Source organism: Seriola lalandi, unplaced genomic scaffold, assembly GCF_002814215.2.
Source record: "Seriola lalandi dorsalis isolate HSWRI2012SDOR001 ecotype SW California unplaced genomic scaffold, Sedor1 jcf7180002052122, whole genome shotgun sequence".
NCBI lineage: Eukaryota > Metazoa > Chordata > Actinopteri > Carangiformes > Carangidae > Seriola > Seriola lalandi.
Window position 1 is genome coordinate 96324 of NW_019522675.1, and position 13773 is coordinate 110096.

General features: G+C 40.1%; 1 protein-coding gene across 1 annotated transcript in view; it reads left to right on the forward strand.

The window, feature by feature from the left end:
• rnf13 (ring finger protein 13) overlaps positions 1–13773 on the forward strand; it is a 41125-nt gene that overhangs the window by 2991 nt on the left and 24361 nt on the right. Inside the window, exons 2-4 of the mRNA XM_023399842.2 lie at positions 350–578; positions 815–895; positions 9589–9711. Of these exons, the coding sequence (XP_023255610.1) occupies positions 465–578; positions 815–895; positions 9589–9711 (318 nt within the window). The 5' untranslated portion in view covers positions 350–464. The remainder of the gene's footprint in view (positions 1–349; positions 579–814; positions 896–9588; positions 9712–13773) is intronic.

Below are 13773 nucleotides of genomic sequence, written 5' to 3' on the forward strand. Positions count from 1 at the left end.
GGGGGGCAAACAATAATACATAATTCATGTCACCGCTGAGGAAGATTGCAAAAAAAAATTGAGTGCTGAAGATTGCATTAGCCCCATTTAATTCTTACTTAATGTGTCCCAGTCTGCTTTAAGGAAATGTACTGTAAATCAACATACAATAGTTTAAAATGATGTGATACAGCGTGTGAGAAACCATGCGCTCCTGTTTCTAGCTGGTCTTACAGCTAATACAAACAAATGTTTTAAATTTGGGTGTTTGCATTACAAGAGTGAACATTTAAATCAAGAAATATCAACACTTTTATCATTGTCAGTGAGTAACGTCTTTACATATAACAAATATTGGTGTCTTTTCTAGGTGTGACAACAACAGGCCATTGTGTGTGCTGTGTGTATGTGTGTGCGTGTGTTTATGGTTGTGTACGTTTATGACTGAGTGGCATAGCAGCTGGGCGTTGTAACGTGATGCCAAGATGCTGTTGTCCCTGGGAATGCTGATGTTGTCGGCCACGCAGATTTACACCATCTTCACCGTTCAGCTCTTCGCCTTCCTCAACCTGCTGCCTGTGGAGGCCGACATCGCTGCTGTGAGTACTTCTTCACACGGCTAAGTGTAAAACTGTTCATAGAAAGATGCAACAATAATAAGCCAATGCAACTAATTATACCCATGTTGATTTTCTTGTTTTTGTTTTGCAGACAGGTTTGATTAGCATGTCAGGCTTTCACTTGGTTGAATGAAGATCGTATTTGTCTGGTTTGATGATGTATTATCCTCCATATCTTTACACAAAAGTAATTAAGTCATTTTCCCATCTTTCAGTACTCATTTGACAACAAAACAGGCAACTTTGATGACATGCCTGCAAGGTTTGGCTATCGTCTCCCCAGCGATGGACTGAAGGTGAGTGCAGAAGGATCAAAGGTGTTTGCCTGACAAGCTGATTAGCTGATTGGTTTGTAGACTTAATGGGAAGTCTCTACAAATCATTACAATGTTTTTATGATCTCTGATTTCTTTTTTGTGTGTTTCCACTTTACAGCTCCATTGAATTAATGTTTAACCATGAAAAATAGCATAAAAAAGTAAAAGAAAAGAGTGGGTAAAGTGGAAGGAGATACGCCACACTCCAATGGCAAAATAACACACATTGTAGAATGACTGCAAAAAGGATACAAATCAAACTGGCTGGACTTATGTGTAAGTCCATCAAAGTTTAATAATGCGTAATGGAACACACACACACTCACACACACATACCCAGCAACTTGCATACTGGTTGATCCACAAAGCACACAAACAGAGGGGATGATTCATGTCTGCTATCTAAGCTGGTCATTGTGGCGTTTCCCACAGCCAAGAGCCCAGTTGTTGTTGTTGTACAAAGGCTTTTGGCACACAGAAGCAAGCTGATGGCAAAATGCGTGGTGTGTTGTTTTGTGTTTGTGTTTATGTGCAGGTTAAGCATTGTATATTTGGACACTGATAATTACTGCCACTTATCTGCATTTAAAGATTCTATGTTTAGCATCATGACATCGTTATGACAGTCCCACAGCATGATTCTGGCTTTGTCACAAGTTCTGACCCCATTCTACATTTTAGGAATGAGAGGTCTGAGATGAGTGTCAGACATCTCATACATACCCAAGTGTTTCCGTGTCCCATTTGCCACCACCTGTCTCTCTGAGAGTAATGGGAAGTCACAGCAGTGGGAATGCAACATTTCTTTAAACAATTTCTTTTAGAAAATAATTTAATATCAGAAAACATTCTGACATTTTACAGTTTTAGAATTTCAGAACAAGCACTTTGTAAGGGATCTTGGCCAGCTTGTGCTTCAAAAATGAGTGAAGAATGGATTTAATAATTTATTTACTCAAGGTCATTATAGCAGGACATACTGGTTTGTCTATGTGTGTTAATCAGTTAGTGTAAAGTTGGGGCACCCGGTAGTCTAGATAATTAATTCACATACCATATACACACAACTCACTGACTTTCTCCCCACTTTTTTTTCTGTTTCTCACAGTTTAGTTGTCCAACAAAGACTAAATACAACAAAATAATGTAGACGTATAACAAACCACTAGTGCACTGCATGTATAAAGGACTGTGCTCACAATCGCTCACAGTTGACCACAGGTACAGATATCCTAACTGTATTTAAATGTGTCAGTACAGGTAACAGAGGTGCATGTGTGACACCAAACTGAAAACATTCCCACCTCTTTCACATATTAAGATATTTCTAGGACTTGGTCGTTAACTGCAGAACTGCTAGCATGCACTACTTTTTAATCACTGTGGTGAGAAAAAATAAATGAATTAGTGAACATGTGTATATATACTGTATATGTTCATGTTTGATATGGATCATGGTAAAGGTTGGGTTGCTTTAGTTAATGTCTCACCTCAGTCCAGGCCAACAGAAAGGATTATTGCGCACAGTCATGTTGCTCAGTGCGGATGTGTGTGTGAGCATTTTAGTCTTATGTAAGATTCTGTGTTATGAAAGCTGAGAAAAGGCTTAGCCTCTCTGTTACCCGCTCTCTGTCTTTAATTCACATCTAATCTCTGCATCTGCTCTCACTGCTGATGTCTAGTCAGTGCAGAGAGACTTGAGTACCATGCAGACATGCTGCCCTAGTCCCCGAGGGCAAAATTCAATCCGTCCATCCTAAACTTACTCTCCCATTCGCCGTCTATGTCTGGGTCTGTCTGTCTCTTTCAGATGACAGCTGCACTAGGCAAATTTTTAATGTGGAATACATCCACAATATCAGCCACATTATCACAGAGTAAGGCTGTGGTAGAAAAGAACTTCTCATTTTTTACAGAGAAGCCGAAGATTTGCCTTGTTTGTCAATCTTAGTAATAATATTTTTGGGGCGTCGTTTTAATGGTCACTGTCCCAGATTCACAGGAGAGGTAAAAAAAAAAGAAAAATACAGACTTCTTACCATTTATACTCTGCAGCTCTTTAGATATTTAGTGGTGCACTCACTCTTTGTCTATTGCTGTTTAGATTTCTGTAGGATATAAATCACCTTTCTCTTTCCCCACACATCCTTCCTTTTTTTCATACACCTGCTGTTCAGTCTTTGTAAATCCAGTGTTATACATGATTAGTCTTTCATAAATGCAATAAGGAAAGATGCACACTTTACAAAAACTCATCCAAATTGCATGCATACTGCAAGGCAAATGCTGTAGTGCATCTCAGAATTTTGCATGTTTTAGAATTTTGAGATAAACTCACTTAAGATGTTTTAGTTCTGCAGCACTGCAGCTGTATAAGGCCTGGAGAAACCTCTGGCATCACAAGGCAGCACAAGCCTGTTTGTCTCCAGAGGATTCCCCACAGGGAGCAAGGCTTCAAACAGAGCCTTCCCTGTTTCCACTTACACAACCGGGGCTGTTTACAGTTGCCTCAAAGCAAGGCAACTGCAAGCCTGTGTCCACCCGCACTACGCAACACTTATGCTTTGTTTAATTTCTGACATGTACATATTGGTAGTTTCATTTCGGAAATTAAGGTTCAGTTCAAATGTAGCATAACAGTGCTTGCCAGTCTGAAACCACACTAAAGTCTGGTGAAAACTTAAAAATCTCTACATTTGCATCATAAATATTGTTTTATCATAAAAATTTAGATTGGTATGAACAGTTGGGAGAGTCTGTTCCCTTTGCTTTTGTTGTGTGGTGCAATGGTGCAGAAAAAGCTAATCCTGGCTTTGGAAAGAAAAGTGAAAGCATGTCTTGTATGTATGATGGTAAAAAACAAACAGACTGGCAGCACATTAATCAACTGACCATTCATTTGTTTCTAAATTGTAAATTCAAGTGGTAGAAGATATATATATATATTTGTTTTTTACTTAAGTAGAAGTAGCAACACCATAATGGGAAATAATACATAATAACTAGTAAAATTCCTGCATTCAAAATTTTAGTTATGCGTAATCATAAGTACACTTGTAATCTGTGTGGTGTGAAATTGATTATTAATGTGTAATTGATTAAGTTGCATTTTAATCCTGTTGCTGGCCCAAGTGGTGGAAAATCAGACAACATATGCAGTTGGTGCCATTCAGGCTCATCATACTGTTTTTCATGTAAAATCACACACATGCTCAGCAGTATAAGCTAGATTCTGAAATGAATCGGAGTAAAAGTATACTAAAGTATAATTTTGCTACGTTTTATGTTTCTGAAATGGTTTTCTTAATATTGTTGTAGAGATAGCTCCACAACATAGTACGCATTCATTTATGGGGGATTTTTCTAACCCTAACCCTAGACTACAGTAGATAAAGGTTTAGAGAGAGGAACGATCAACAGAGGTCTGGGCTACACCCTGTGTACACGGGATTCAGCATTGTGACTCTGGCTAAGAATTGATACCCAACTTAGAATAACTTCCATTTTCTTATGACATTTCTCAGCATGCAACTTGACTTTCAGGCTTTTGGTTTTTATTCCATTTCTGTACCCACTTTCACTGCCACAATTATAGGATCTGCACACACAGACTGAGAGGAGACGCTCGAGTTTCCTTTGGAAAGTCTTTGTGGTTTGGATGTTGCAGGGAAAGGAGATGGGGCCAGTTATAAAGCCTCAGAAGAAGTGTAAACACTCACCCTGTTAAGATATGGAAAAATAAGGTAAAAATATATATATTAAATATTCCTTCTCATGTGACATAAAGCCTGGTTTCTGTTTCTTTTCCAGAGATCACAAAAGAGATACAATATTATCACCACATCTAATATTGCTCCAAAATATATCAGACTAGCTTGCTAATTTTAGTAGCAGCAGAAGGAATTTCTTTTTATTAGTTTGTAAATGCACAAAGGCACAAACCTCTGTGCAGTTATTTCCTCAGGCTCAAGTTAAACTCTAGCTTCAAGAATTTGATGGATTGGGTTTGAATTCATTGTTTGTCTGTTGGTTTACAAATAGCTCATGAGGAAGTGCTATACTGTGAAGTGTGTTGAACTTGTATATTAAGAATTTTTGCTTGTTTCCCCAGTTTCTACATGAAGTTTCCTCTGCTGACTCCACTTTTCTCCCACAGTCCAAAGACATGCAAGTTAGGTGAACTGAAGACTCAAAATTGTCCATGGGTATGATTGTGGCCATGTGTTGGCAGGGGTGTGATGGACTGGCTACTTGTTCAGGATGTTGGTCAGTCTGAGGTAGGAAAGGCCCTGCAACCTTGCACAGGATAAGCAGGTGTAGATAATATAGAGAGATGCCATTTTTCTGTGACAACCACCCCACACACGGGGGCCAGAAATACATCTTAGATCAAAAGATCTCATTCCAAGGCACTCATATTAACAGTTAGATGTTGCATTGAAATTTAAACCTGGAGAGTCTGGGAGGTCTTCAAGAACCTTGAAAGTCCTTGGACGCTACTTTTGGGAACCACTTCTCTTTTGCTCTCGGCCAGTAGTTAAATGTACTCACATGCACACCTGCTGTGTCAACATGAAATACTGACACTAAAAGGGAGATGTGAGTGTCTTTTTTCAGATTCTACAAGATGAAGCAGTAATCTGTTTACTTAATACACCTGAATGAGTCATTTGTCCTGTGGCTGTTTATGGTAAATGTATGCTAATGAAATAATCATAGCTGTTATACAGCAGACAGGGATCGTTCCTGTAAGTGTCTGGGTGACTTACTGTAAGTTTACAGTGATAAAATGAGTCAGTGTCTTAATTGGCTGCTTCACTCTGTCTTCCTCTGGTTCTGTTGTGGGAGTTTCATGCGTTTCTTGTTCAGTTTCTTCACCCACATTTTCTCAGCCAGTCTCAAGTTTGACCCAGAAACAATCCCACTTTTTTTTTTTTTTTCAGTCGCCCAATTTCACTGGCATTCGTGTCCAGGTTCAGTGCAGTAATAGGATAGGCCTCTGAATGAACGTCAAGGGTCAGTGTATGTAAATATGGTGGTCATAGAATTGTAATGATAAAAAGCATAGGGCATAGAAATTAAACACAATGTGTAAACTAGTCTATATGTCAGTCTGAAAACAAGCTCTGCAGCTTCACATGCTTCCTGTTGTGGTCATGCATGAGGGAGGGGGTTTTGAAGTGGCTTAGGTAAGGTTAAAGTGGGGAGTCTGAATCTGAAGCTGAATGTGGAGTCGCACAAGCTTTAATCTGCTTACAGGAAGTCCCAGTCCTACGGGGAGTTATTAATACCACTGTTTTTCTCTATCTGCATACAGGCCTTACAGTGAGATTTTTACTGACAGGATTAAGTGTGATCACTGTGCGGTAATGTGGTATAGTCCACCAGAAAACCACCCTCCCTTTTCCTGTTGAATTGTACAACAATAGAAAATCACATTGAGAGCTTTATTAGTGCACTCTGTAGTTTTTTTGATTTACAGTACAACAAGAGGAAACAAAAAGATATTTGCAAATTGACTTGTTTTGCACAGATTCTCTGAGAAGTTTCATATCGGCTGTTTTCAATTCTAGGTCTCTATGAAAACACATGGTCAGGTCAAAGTTGTCCTTTTAAACTACACTTTTTCTAGTACCGTGGGAGCCAAAAGAAGCAGCAAAGGTTCTCTAACTGTAATTTTTTTTAACCCATTCAAGGCGAAAGACAAACTAAATTCTTAAGTTTTTAGGTTTTTATTCTTGTTATCTACAAAATACCATAAATATACAGAAATCTGTCACATTAGCTGCAGTTACATGCACATGTTTTTTCATTCTGATTAAAGATTTCAACTGTTTACATAGGATCTGATTTTAATATGGTCTGGTGTTATCACGCGCTGACGCCTTAAATCGTTTACACGGTACATTTTTTCTTTTGATAGGTTTATGAAAAGCTTTCAACTACCTCTCTGTAACTGAAATTTCAGTTGGTCTGGGCCTGTTTATTCTGATGAGATGTTTATATGGAGCATTTTTATTCTATTTGGGCTTTTAAACTTGTTATAACCTGAATCTTAGGGTCCATGTAAACCTGCCTAGTGATGTTACTTTAGGAACATACTGTACTTACAGCTCACATAGGGGCATGAATACGTCCTGGAACAGAATCAACAGGGCCTCAAAATCAGAGTAATAGCGACACTGCAGGATGGTGAAAATATAAATTTTGTTTTACAGAAAAGCTCCATGTCACAATTTGTAAGCTGCTGCTGTAGCTTGAAGTCTGGCAGAATAGCCGGTTTATGTGTTATGAGTTTTAAGGTGGTATTAGATGAGTCTAAAGTGTTATCCTTGCACAGACTGCATTTTCATCTCCTTTCAGTCTGCGTTTTCAGGATTCCCCCTCCTTCCCCAGTTATTTCCTGTTTTTCACCCTGCTCTCGTCGCTGCATTCTGCAGTGCTGGCAGGTGTTTTTTTTTTTTTTTTTTTTCATGTTTTTTCTACCCAACAGAGGGCGCTCTTGCCACTGGTTTCAAAGTCAGGAGGAGGAATGTGAGGCAGTGGCACAGTGATGTCATTTAGCGGCAAGGCAGGGCTGCACTGGAGGAGGCACCCAGAGGTGATGGTGGTGAGGGCAGCGGGTGATTCCTCACATGTTTCTCCTCCCTGATGTGAGATTTCACAGATCTCCCGGATCCCCGCATTTAACCTTACATACATCAGGTTCTGTTAATGTTAAACTATAAGCAGACAGTGCAGTGAGTCAGCAATTTTGTCTCTGTACTGTTGCACGATCCCACAGATTTGTTCGTAAATGTGATGTGTCACTGTTGTCTTCCTGGCTCAGATACTGTTTTGGAGTTGAGTTGGTGTGGCAGCCGGCAAGATACACTCGCAGAAAATCAGTTTGCTGCTTACTGTGTGTGTGTGTGTGTGTGTGTGTGTGTGTTTGTGTGTGTGTGTGTGTGTGTGTGTGACAGAGAGAAAAAGTGCAGACTCTCCTCGATATAGAGGCTGTTTTTTTTTTTTTTAAAGCGTTGGCTTTAAGAGAGCGAGAGAGAGAGAGCTGAAAGTGCCTAGTCCCAGAGTCCCACAGCAGTCCACACTTCCTGTCTACCACCCTGCCTCTGAGACACACACACACACACACACACTCTCACGCACGCATGCAGTAGTGTTAGTTACACTTGCATAAGAGCAGCGGAGGTTCAGAAATGTATATCACATCATGACCCCCCCGCCTCATCTCTGATGTGTTTTCCTTTCATCATCTCTTGTTCATTTATCTGCTCTGTCTATCTTTCTCTTCACCTTTCTATTTTTGTCTTTCTCTATCATTTTTTCCTCTTTCCTCTGTATTTTGGGCGGTATCTGATTCCCTTCCTATTTGTATCTTTTGCTGTTCTTGCCTTTGTTCTCCTTTCCTTTATCACTCTGTCAGCCTCTCTGTCTCTCTTCCTCTCACTATCTCCCTCTCATCAGCCACTTCAAAAGTGGAAATTGGACTAAGACAGGAAGCAGCAGAGAAAGAAAGATGGGGAATACAAGGACCAGAGGTTTTAAGGGCAAAATGAGAACAACAGCTTGACTATATTACACATACATATTATACACACACGTGCATCCTTTCTCTGTGTCAGTAATCTTCATTCCAGTGGAAAGTTCTGTATCCATTATGCATGCATTACCATGTTAAATTAATGTTTGATTTGCCAGTGTTACATCTGGGGCTGCAGCAGTTCAAGTTTGTGTTTCATCTGTGGCTGTGATGGATGCTGTTAATCTGGGAGCAGCAGGAAGGTTGAACAAAGATGGCTCCGCTCACATTCTGAGTCAGGGAGCTGAGACTGGGTCCAGGGATTTAACTGTTGTATCTAGCCTGGTAAATGTCCTAAAGATGTGACAAAATGGTGTGATTATATATCGGAAAGGTCTGTGATTTGTTCATAAAAAAAACGCAAAAAAACCTTGCTATTATGATGCGCGTTTTAAAATACTTGCCTACAGTTCAGCAACTATCAATATAAATCATATTGAACACTGACAAAATGATCAAATCCAGCTTAGAAATGACCACCGCTATCTCATAGGTGTGAGAAAATGAGATGATTAGCATTACTGTCACTTTGAATCTGCAGACATCAGTGCCCCTGAGCAAAAACCTCTACCTACGCATGGGAGGTTTTTTAGTTGACAAGTTTCAAGTTCAAGTTCTGATGCAGAAATTAGTAAAAACTGAATGAACGTCAAGCAAAGTCATTAGGTTTTCATCAATGTAATAGTTAATCATAATGACAGGTCCTTTTGATCCGTATGGATAAAGCGTGCAGTAGAAACGGTAGAAACATAATCAACACGCTCACTGTGGATTCTCCGGACAATCACCTGCTCTATTTAGACATGGGCTCAATCGTACATTACATGGACTTGCTGGAAGTATTAAGTCCGTTCAATGTCCGGTTCAACTGATTTTGACATTTGCGTTTTCACATACAGCTTCTCCAGGACATGTCTAGAAACAGTCAGGATTTCAGTTTGTTAAGACTTTTTACACTCTTTCTACACTCAGTGCTTTCTATACCGGTGCTTTTGGAAAATGACTCATCATTGGCTGTTAGACTTTCAAGGAATGAAATTTGCTTAAACTTGCATGTAAGTCACTTACATGTCTGTTGATGTCATCCCCACAGGGTTTCCTGATTGGTGCACGGCCAGAAAATGCGTGTGAGCCCATCGAGCCCCCTCCAAGAGACAACTTGACGGGCGCCTTCATCGTCCTCATCAAGCGATTTGACTGTAACTTTGACATCAAGGTACAGTGTTTACATTGATTTGTGTGTGTTTAGTTGTCGTTAGCAACTGCAACACACCCTTAATCAACCCCAACCATCTCTAGTTTTAATCTAAACATGATTGGTTTAACTTCATATCAAGGTGTTATAAATTATAGCCGTTATATTTCACTTGCATTTTACTGACAGGCCTCTGGGATTTGTCAGTGCATTTCTAGGTTTTTGGAAACTGTGAATGCTTAGCGCATAGCAACACATGGAAATAGTTGAAAACATCACTTATTTCAGCAGCTCTTAATTTATAAGGGCAAGCTGCCAAAACAATGAAAGTGTGTGCGAGGTACTGCACACTGATATGTGTTGCGTCACACTGCATTTATGTCAGTAGGTGGTGTTTCAGAGTTAGTTTCACTGAGACTCTTAGATCAGCTTGATGGGCCACAAAAACAGGAAGAGGCCATTTCCCTAAACACAATTTCCTGCGCAATAATCTATCCCACTCTACTGCCTATCTTGCCTTGCCTTTTTCTACCACTGCTGCAGTTTTGTGTGAGATGCTGAAAGTTTTTTTTTTTTTTTTTTGCCAAATAAGTCGCTGAGGCGGCTGAAAGATGGAAAGAGCTGATCTCCCATTAATCAAGTGAGGCGTTCGGCCATGTTCAGCACAGAGAGAGAAGCGGGAGTGTAGCCACGTCCGTCACTGGAGATGACGAGAGAGATGTTGTCAAAAGAAGACCGTGGACAAAAGGAGAGCAGTAGTAATTGTGCGCCAACAGAGAAAACTCACAAAGCCTCTAATCTTCGTTAAAACCTAACTAACCTACGCTAAGTCACCCACAGTGGCTATAAATGAACTCGTTTTCTTAAATTTGCTGCTTAAGTTTCGGTGCCTCTTCAATTGTAAACAAAAACATCACAAACAAGAATATTTTTTTTCTAGGGATATTAGAGACATTAATGATACTTTTTTTTTTTTGTTAGAGAATTTCAAGACATTAGCTGTAGAGACTTTTTTCAGGAAATGCAGACATCCTGAATTGTTGCCAAATATTTGAGAAGTGAACACATTAAGGTTCTCCTGTGATTAGAAACCCTCAAATTTGTGGCCTGAACAGTAGATAAATTTGACAGCAGTGTTGGCAGCGAGAGAATTACTGAGTTATATTATTAATACAGCACCTCCTGCAGATTCAGAAGAATGGTTTCTGCCAGACACTATTTGACTTCCGTGGGAATCAGTTTTCCCATTTTGATTTGTCATTTCATTATCTGATTCTAGAAGGAATGTTAAAAGTCTGTCCATCTTAAACATCCTGTTGCTCATGGGTTCAGAGGAAAACAGGAGAAAGAATAGAAAGGCGGGAGAGGGAGTAAGGTAGAGAGGGGAGAAAAGAGAGCGAGGATTAGGAGAGTGAGAGTGGGGATGAGTAATGGGGTGAAAGAGAGGAAAGCATGCAACCTCTTGGCATCTTCTTTCTCTCGACCTCCTTCCATCTCTCTGTCTCTCACTCTCAAACGTTTAAGCTTTACCTTTTCCCTCTGTAGCTTCTTTGTTTCCTCCCCATTCATTTGCTCTTACATTTCCTGTCTTTGTTTCTTTTTCAGTCAAATTTGTCATCTTGTTTTTTTTTATACTCTATTGTAACTCTGGAGCAGCCACACAACCTTATAAGGTCTAACTGCATCACACAAATGTTGACAGACAGAGCAGTGAGGTGTTCCCTTTGCTGGAGTGTAACCAGACTCCGCTCCACATAGCTGTGTGTCAGACAGACACACAATATATACACACAATACACAAACCCACACACCACTCTCTGATCTGTGTCGGATCTGCCATTTGACCTAATGCAGGGAGCTGGTTTGACTTGTTTAAGTTTACTGTGATTTTCCTGTTGCTGAGCTCTAGTGGCATTTTGAGTGTTATCTCACATCGCTTGTTCTTTCAGTCGTCTCAAAGCAGCACATGAACGCTGTAGTGCACATTTCTCACACGCATGTATTTGACTTAAAAAGTAAACTCTCAGACCAAACTGAGGAGTTGTTTTAGTTTGCTATCAAGTAAAAATGCTAAGCACCCGCATCTATAGAGGTAAAAAGTTGTTGACATAGATTGTAATCACACATTAAGAGCCTGGTTAGACTGACGGACACACACACACACACACACACACACATACACACACACACACACACACACGCACAGAGTCAGTCCGTGTCATTACTTTGGAGTTGCACCATGACCCAAAATAGATGTTTCACAGCTCCTTTCAATAAAAGTAAAATTAAGGTGACGTTTCTTGAAAGCAAACAGGATGACGGTATTTATCTTCCCACCTCATCTTCCCCCATGCCTCGCTGTGTTTGTGTGTCAGCTTTTAAACATGTTAACATGGTCTGATGTTTTTTTTTTTTTTTTTTCCTCTCTCTCGTCACACCATCTGCTCTTGTGAGAGAAAGGTGATTGCAAGGTCTCATGTTATAAGGAAACAACTTTTTAACAGCAGACTTTAAATGGACAAACTGCAGCAGATGGAGCTTTGTTGCAGAAATGTTTGGTTATATTTCTAATTTGGATTTTGTTGTGTTAACCTATCCATGTGTTGTTAGAACTGAGCACCACATTCTTAGAGAGTGTTTATTCATTCCAGATTGTATGATTTAAAAAAAAAAAAAAAAATGTTTCTGGTCAGGGATCAACTCCTCTCTCCTTCGGCATTCATTATTCAAAATGAAGGCTAAATGCAAAAAAAGAAAAGTTTTTAAAGTGACATTGTTTGCTGTCAGATTTAGCAGCTTTACCAATATGTCCTTGTAAAGGCCCTCCATGAGGAAAATACTTTTGGATTGCAGGGAATGTATTTTTTGTTACAGTACCACAGTTGGCCACTGGGAAAGTTGGCAGCAGGGCAACATGTGCTGAATGTAGCTGTGTTAACACAACCATGTGTTTGCAGATTATACAGTATTTAAACTTCTACTTAAAGTACTTAAACTAAACTGAAGCTACTTCTAAAGAGAATGGCTACAGCAGGTAAATATGTGTCAGCTTCAAAATTATCATTGCAAACCTGGAGTTTGACACTGGGCTGGGAATTTTACTCTGGCTGGTATGTGTGTGTGTGTGTGTGTTAGGAAGGGTGTGTTTTAACATTATCTCCTTTCCAATCTCTTTTTTTCCCCTTGCTGTCTCCTCATGCCCTGTCCTTAATTTTTGATTTCCTTCTCTCTCTCTCACACACACACACACACACACACACACACACACACACACACAGTCTGTCTGCGTCTGTGAGGTCTGGTTGTGCAGTCTGACTTCTGCCTCTGGCTTAATGATTGCTCATATCCAGACAGACATCAGGACATGGACACACATGTATACAGTTGTGTCTCCCTGTCTCTTTCTGTCTTAACACACAGCTACTATTTCCTCTGCCTCTGTCTTTCCCTTGTCCCTTTTCCCTTGGCAGTTGTTTTCCTTTTTCCTCTTGCTGGTGCTTGTCTTTCTCTCCCTGCCAATCACACACACTCAGTTTGTTGCTAGCATTCAGCTGTCTACCTTGCTTCCCTCTCTCTCGCTCTCTCTCTCACACACACACACACACACACACACACACCCTCCCTCCCTCTTACCCAGGCTCAGATCCCTCCAGAAGCTGCAGGGAAACAAAGGAATAATAGATTCCATCTTGACTGAGACAAGGCCCTTGTGTGTGTACGGAAGCCTATAGGGGACTATATTAAAATGATAGTGTAAACTTGAAAATGTAAATGTAATTCAACAGTAGCGTCACAAATTTCCACGTATGTATGTGTTATTTGAGTAAAAATTAAAATGAAAGGGGGTGTCACCCTCAACATGCCCACTGTTTGATTCCATTGCTGGTCATCTCTTTCTGTCTCTCCTCAGCCTCCTCTGTAGTGTTTAGCCATTAGGATCCAGTGAGCAATAGCAAAGAGATTTAATGGATCTGTGGCCGTAATGGGCAATAAAACGGACACTCACCCACTTAACCCTCTGGAAAGTGTCAGCACCTCCACTCGTGGAATGTGTGTGTGTGTGTGTGTGTGTGTGTGTGTGTG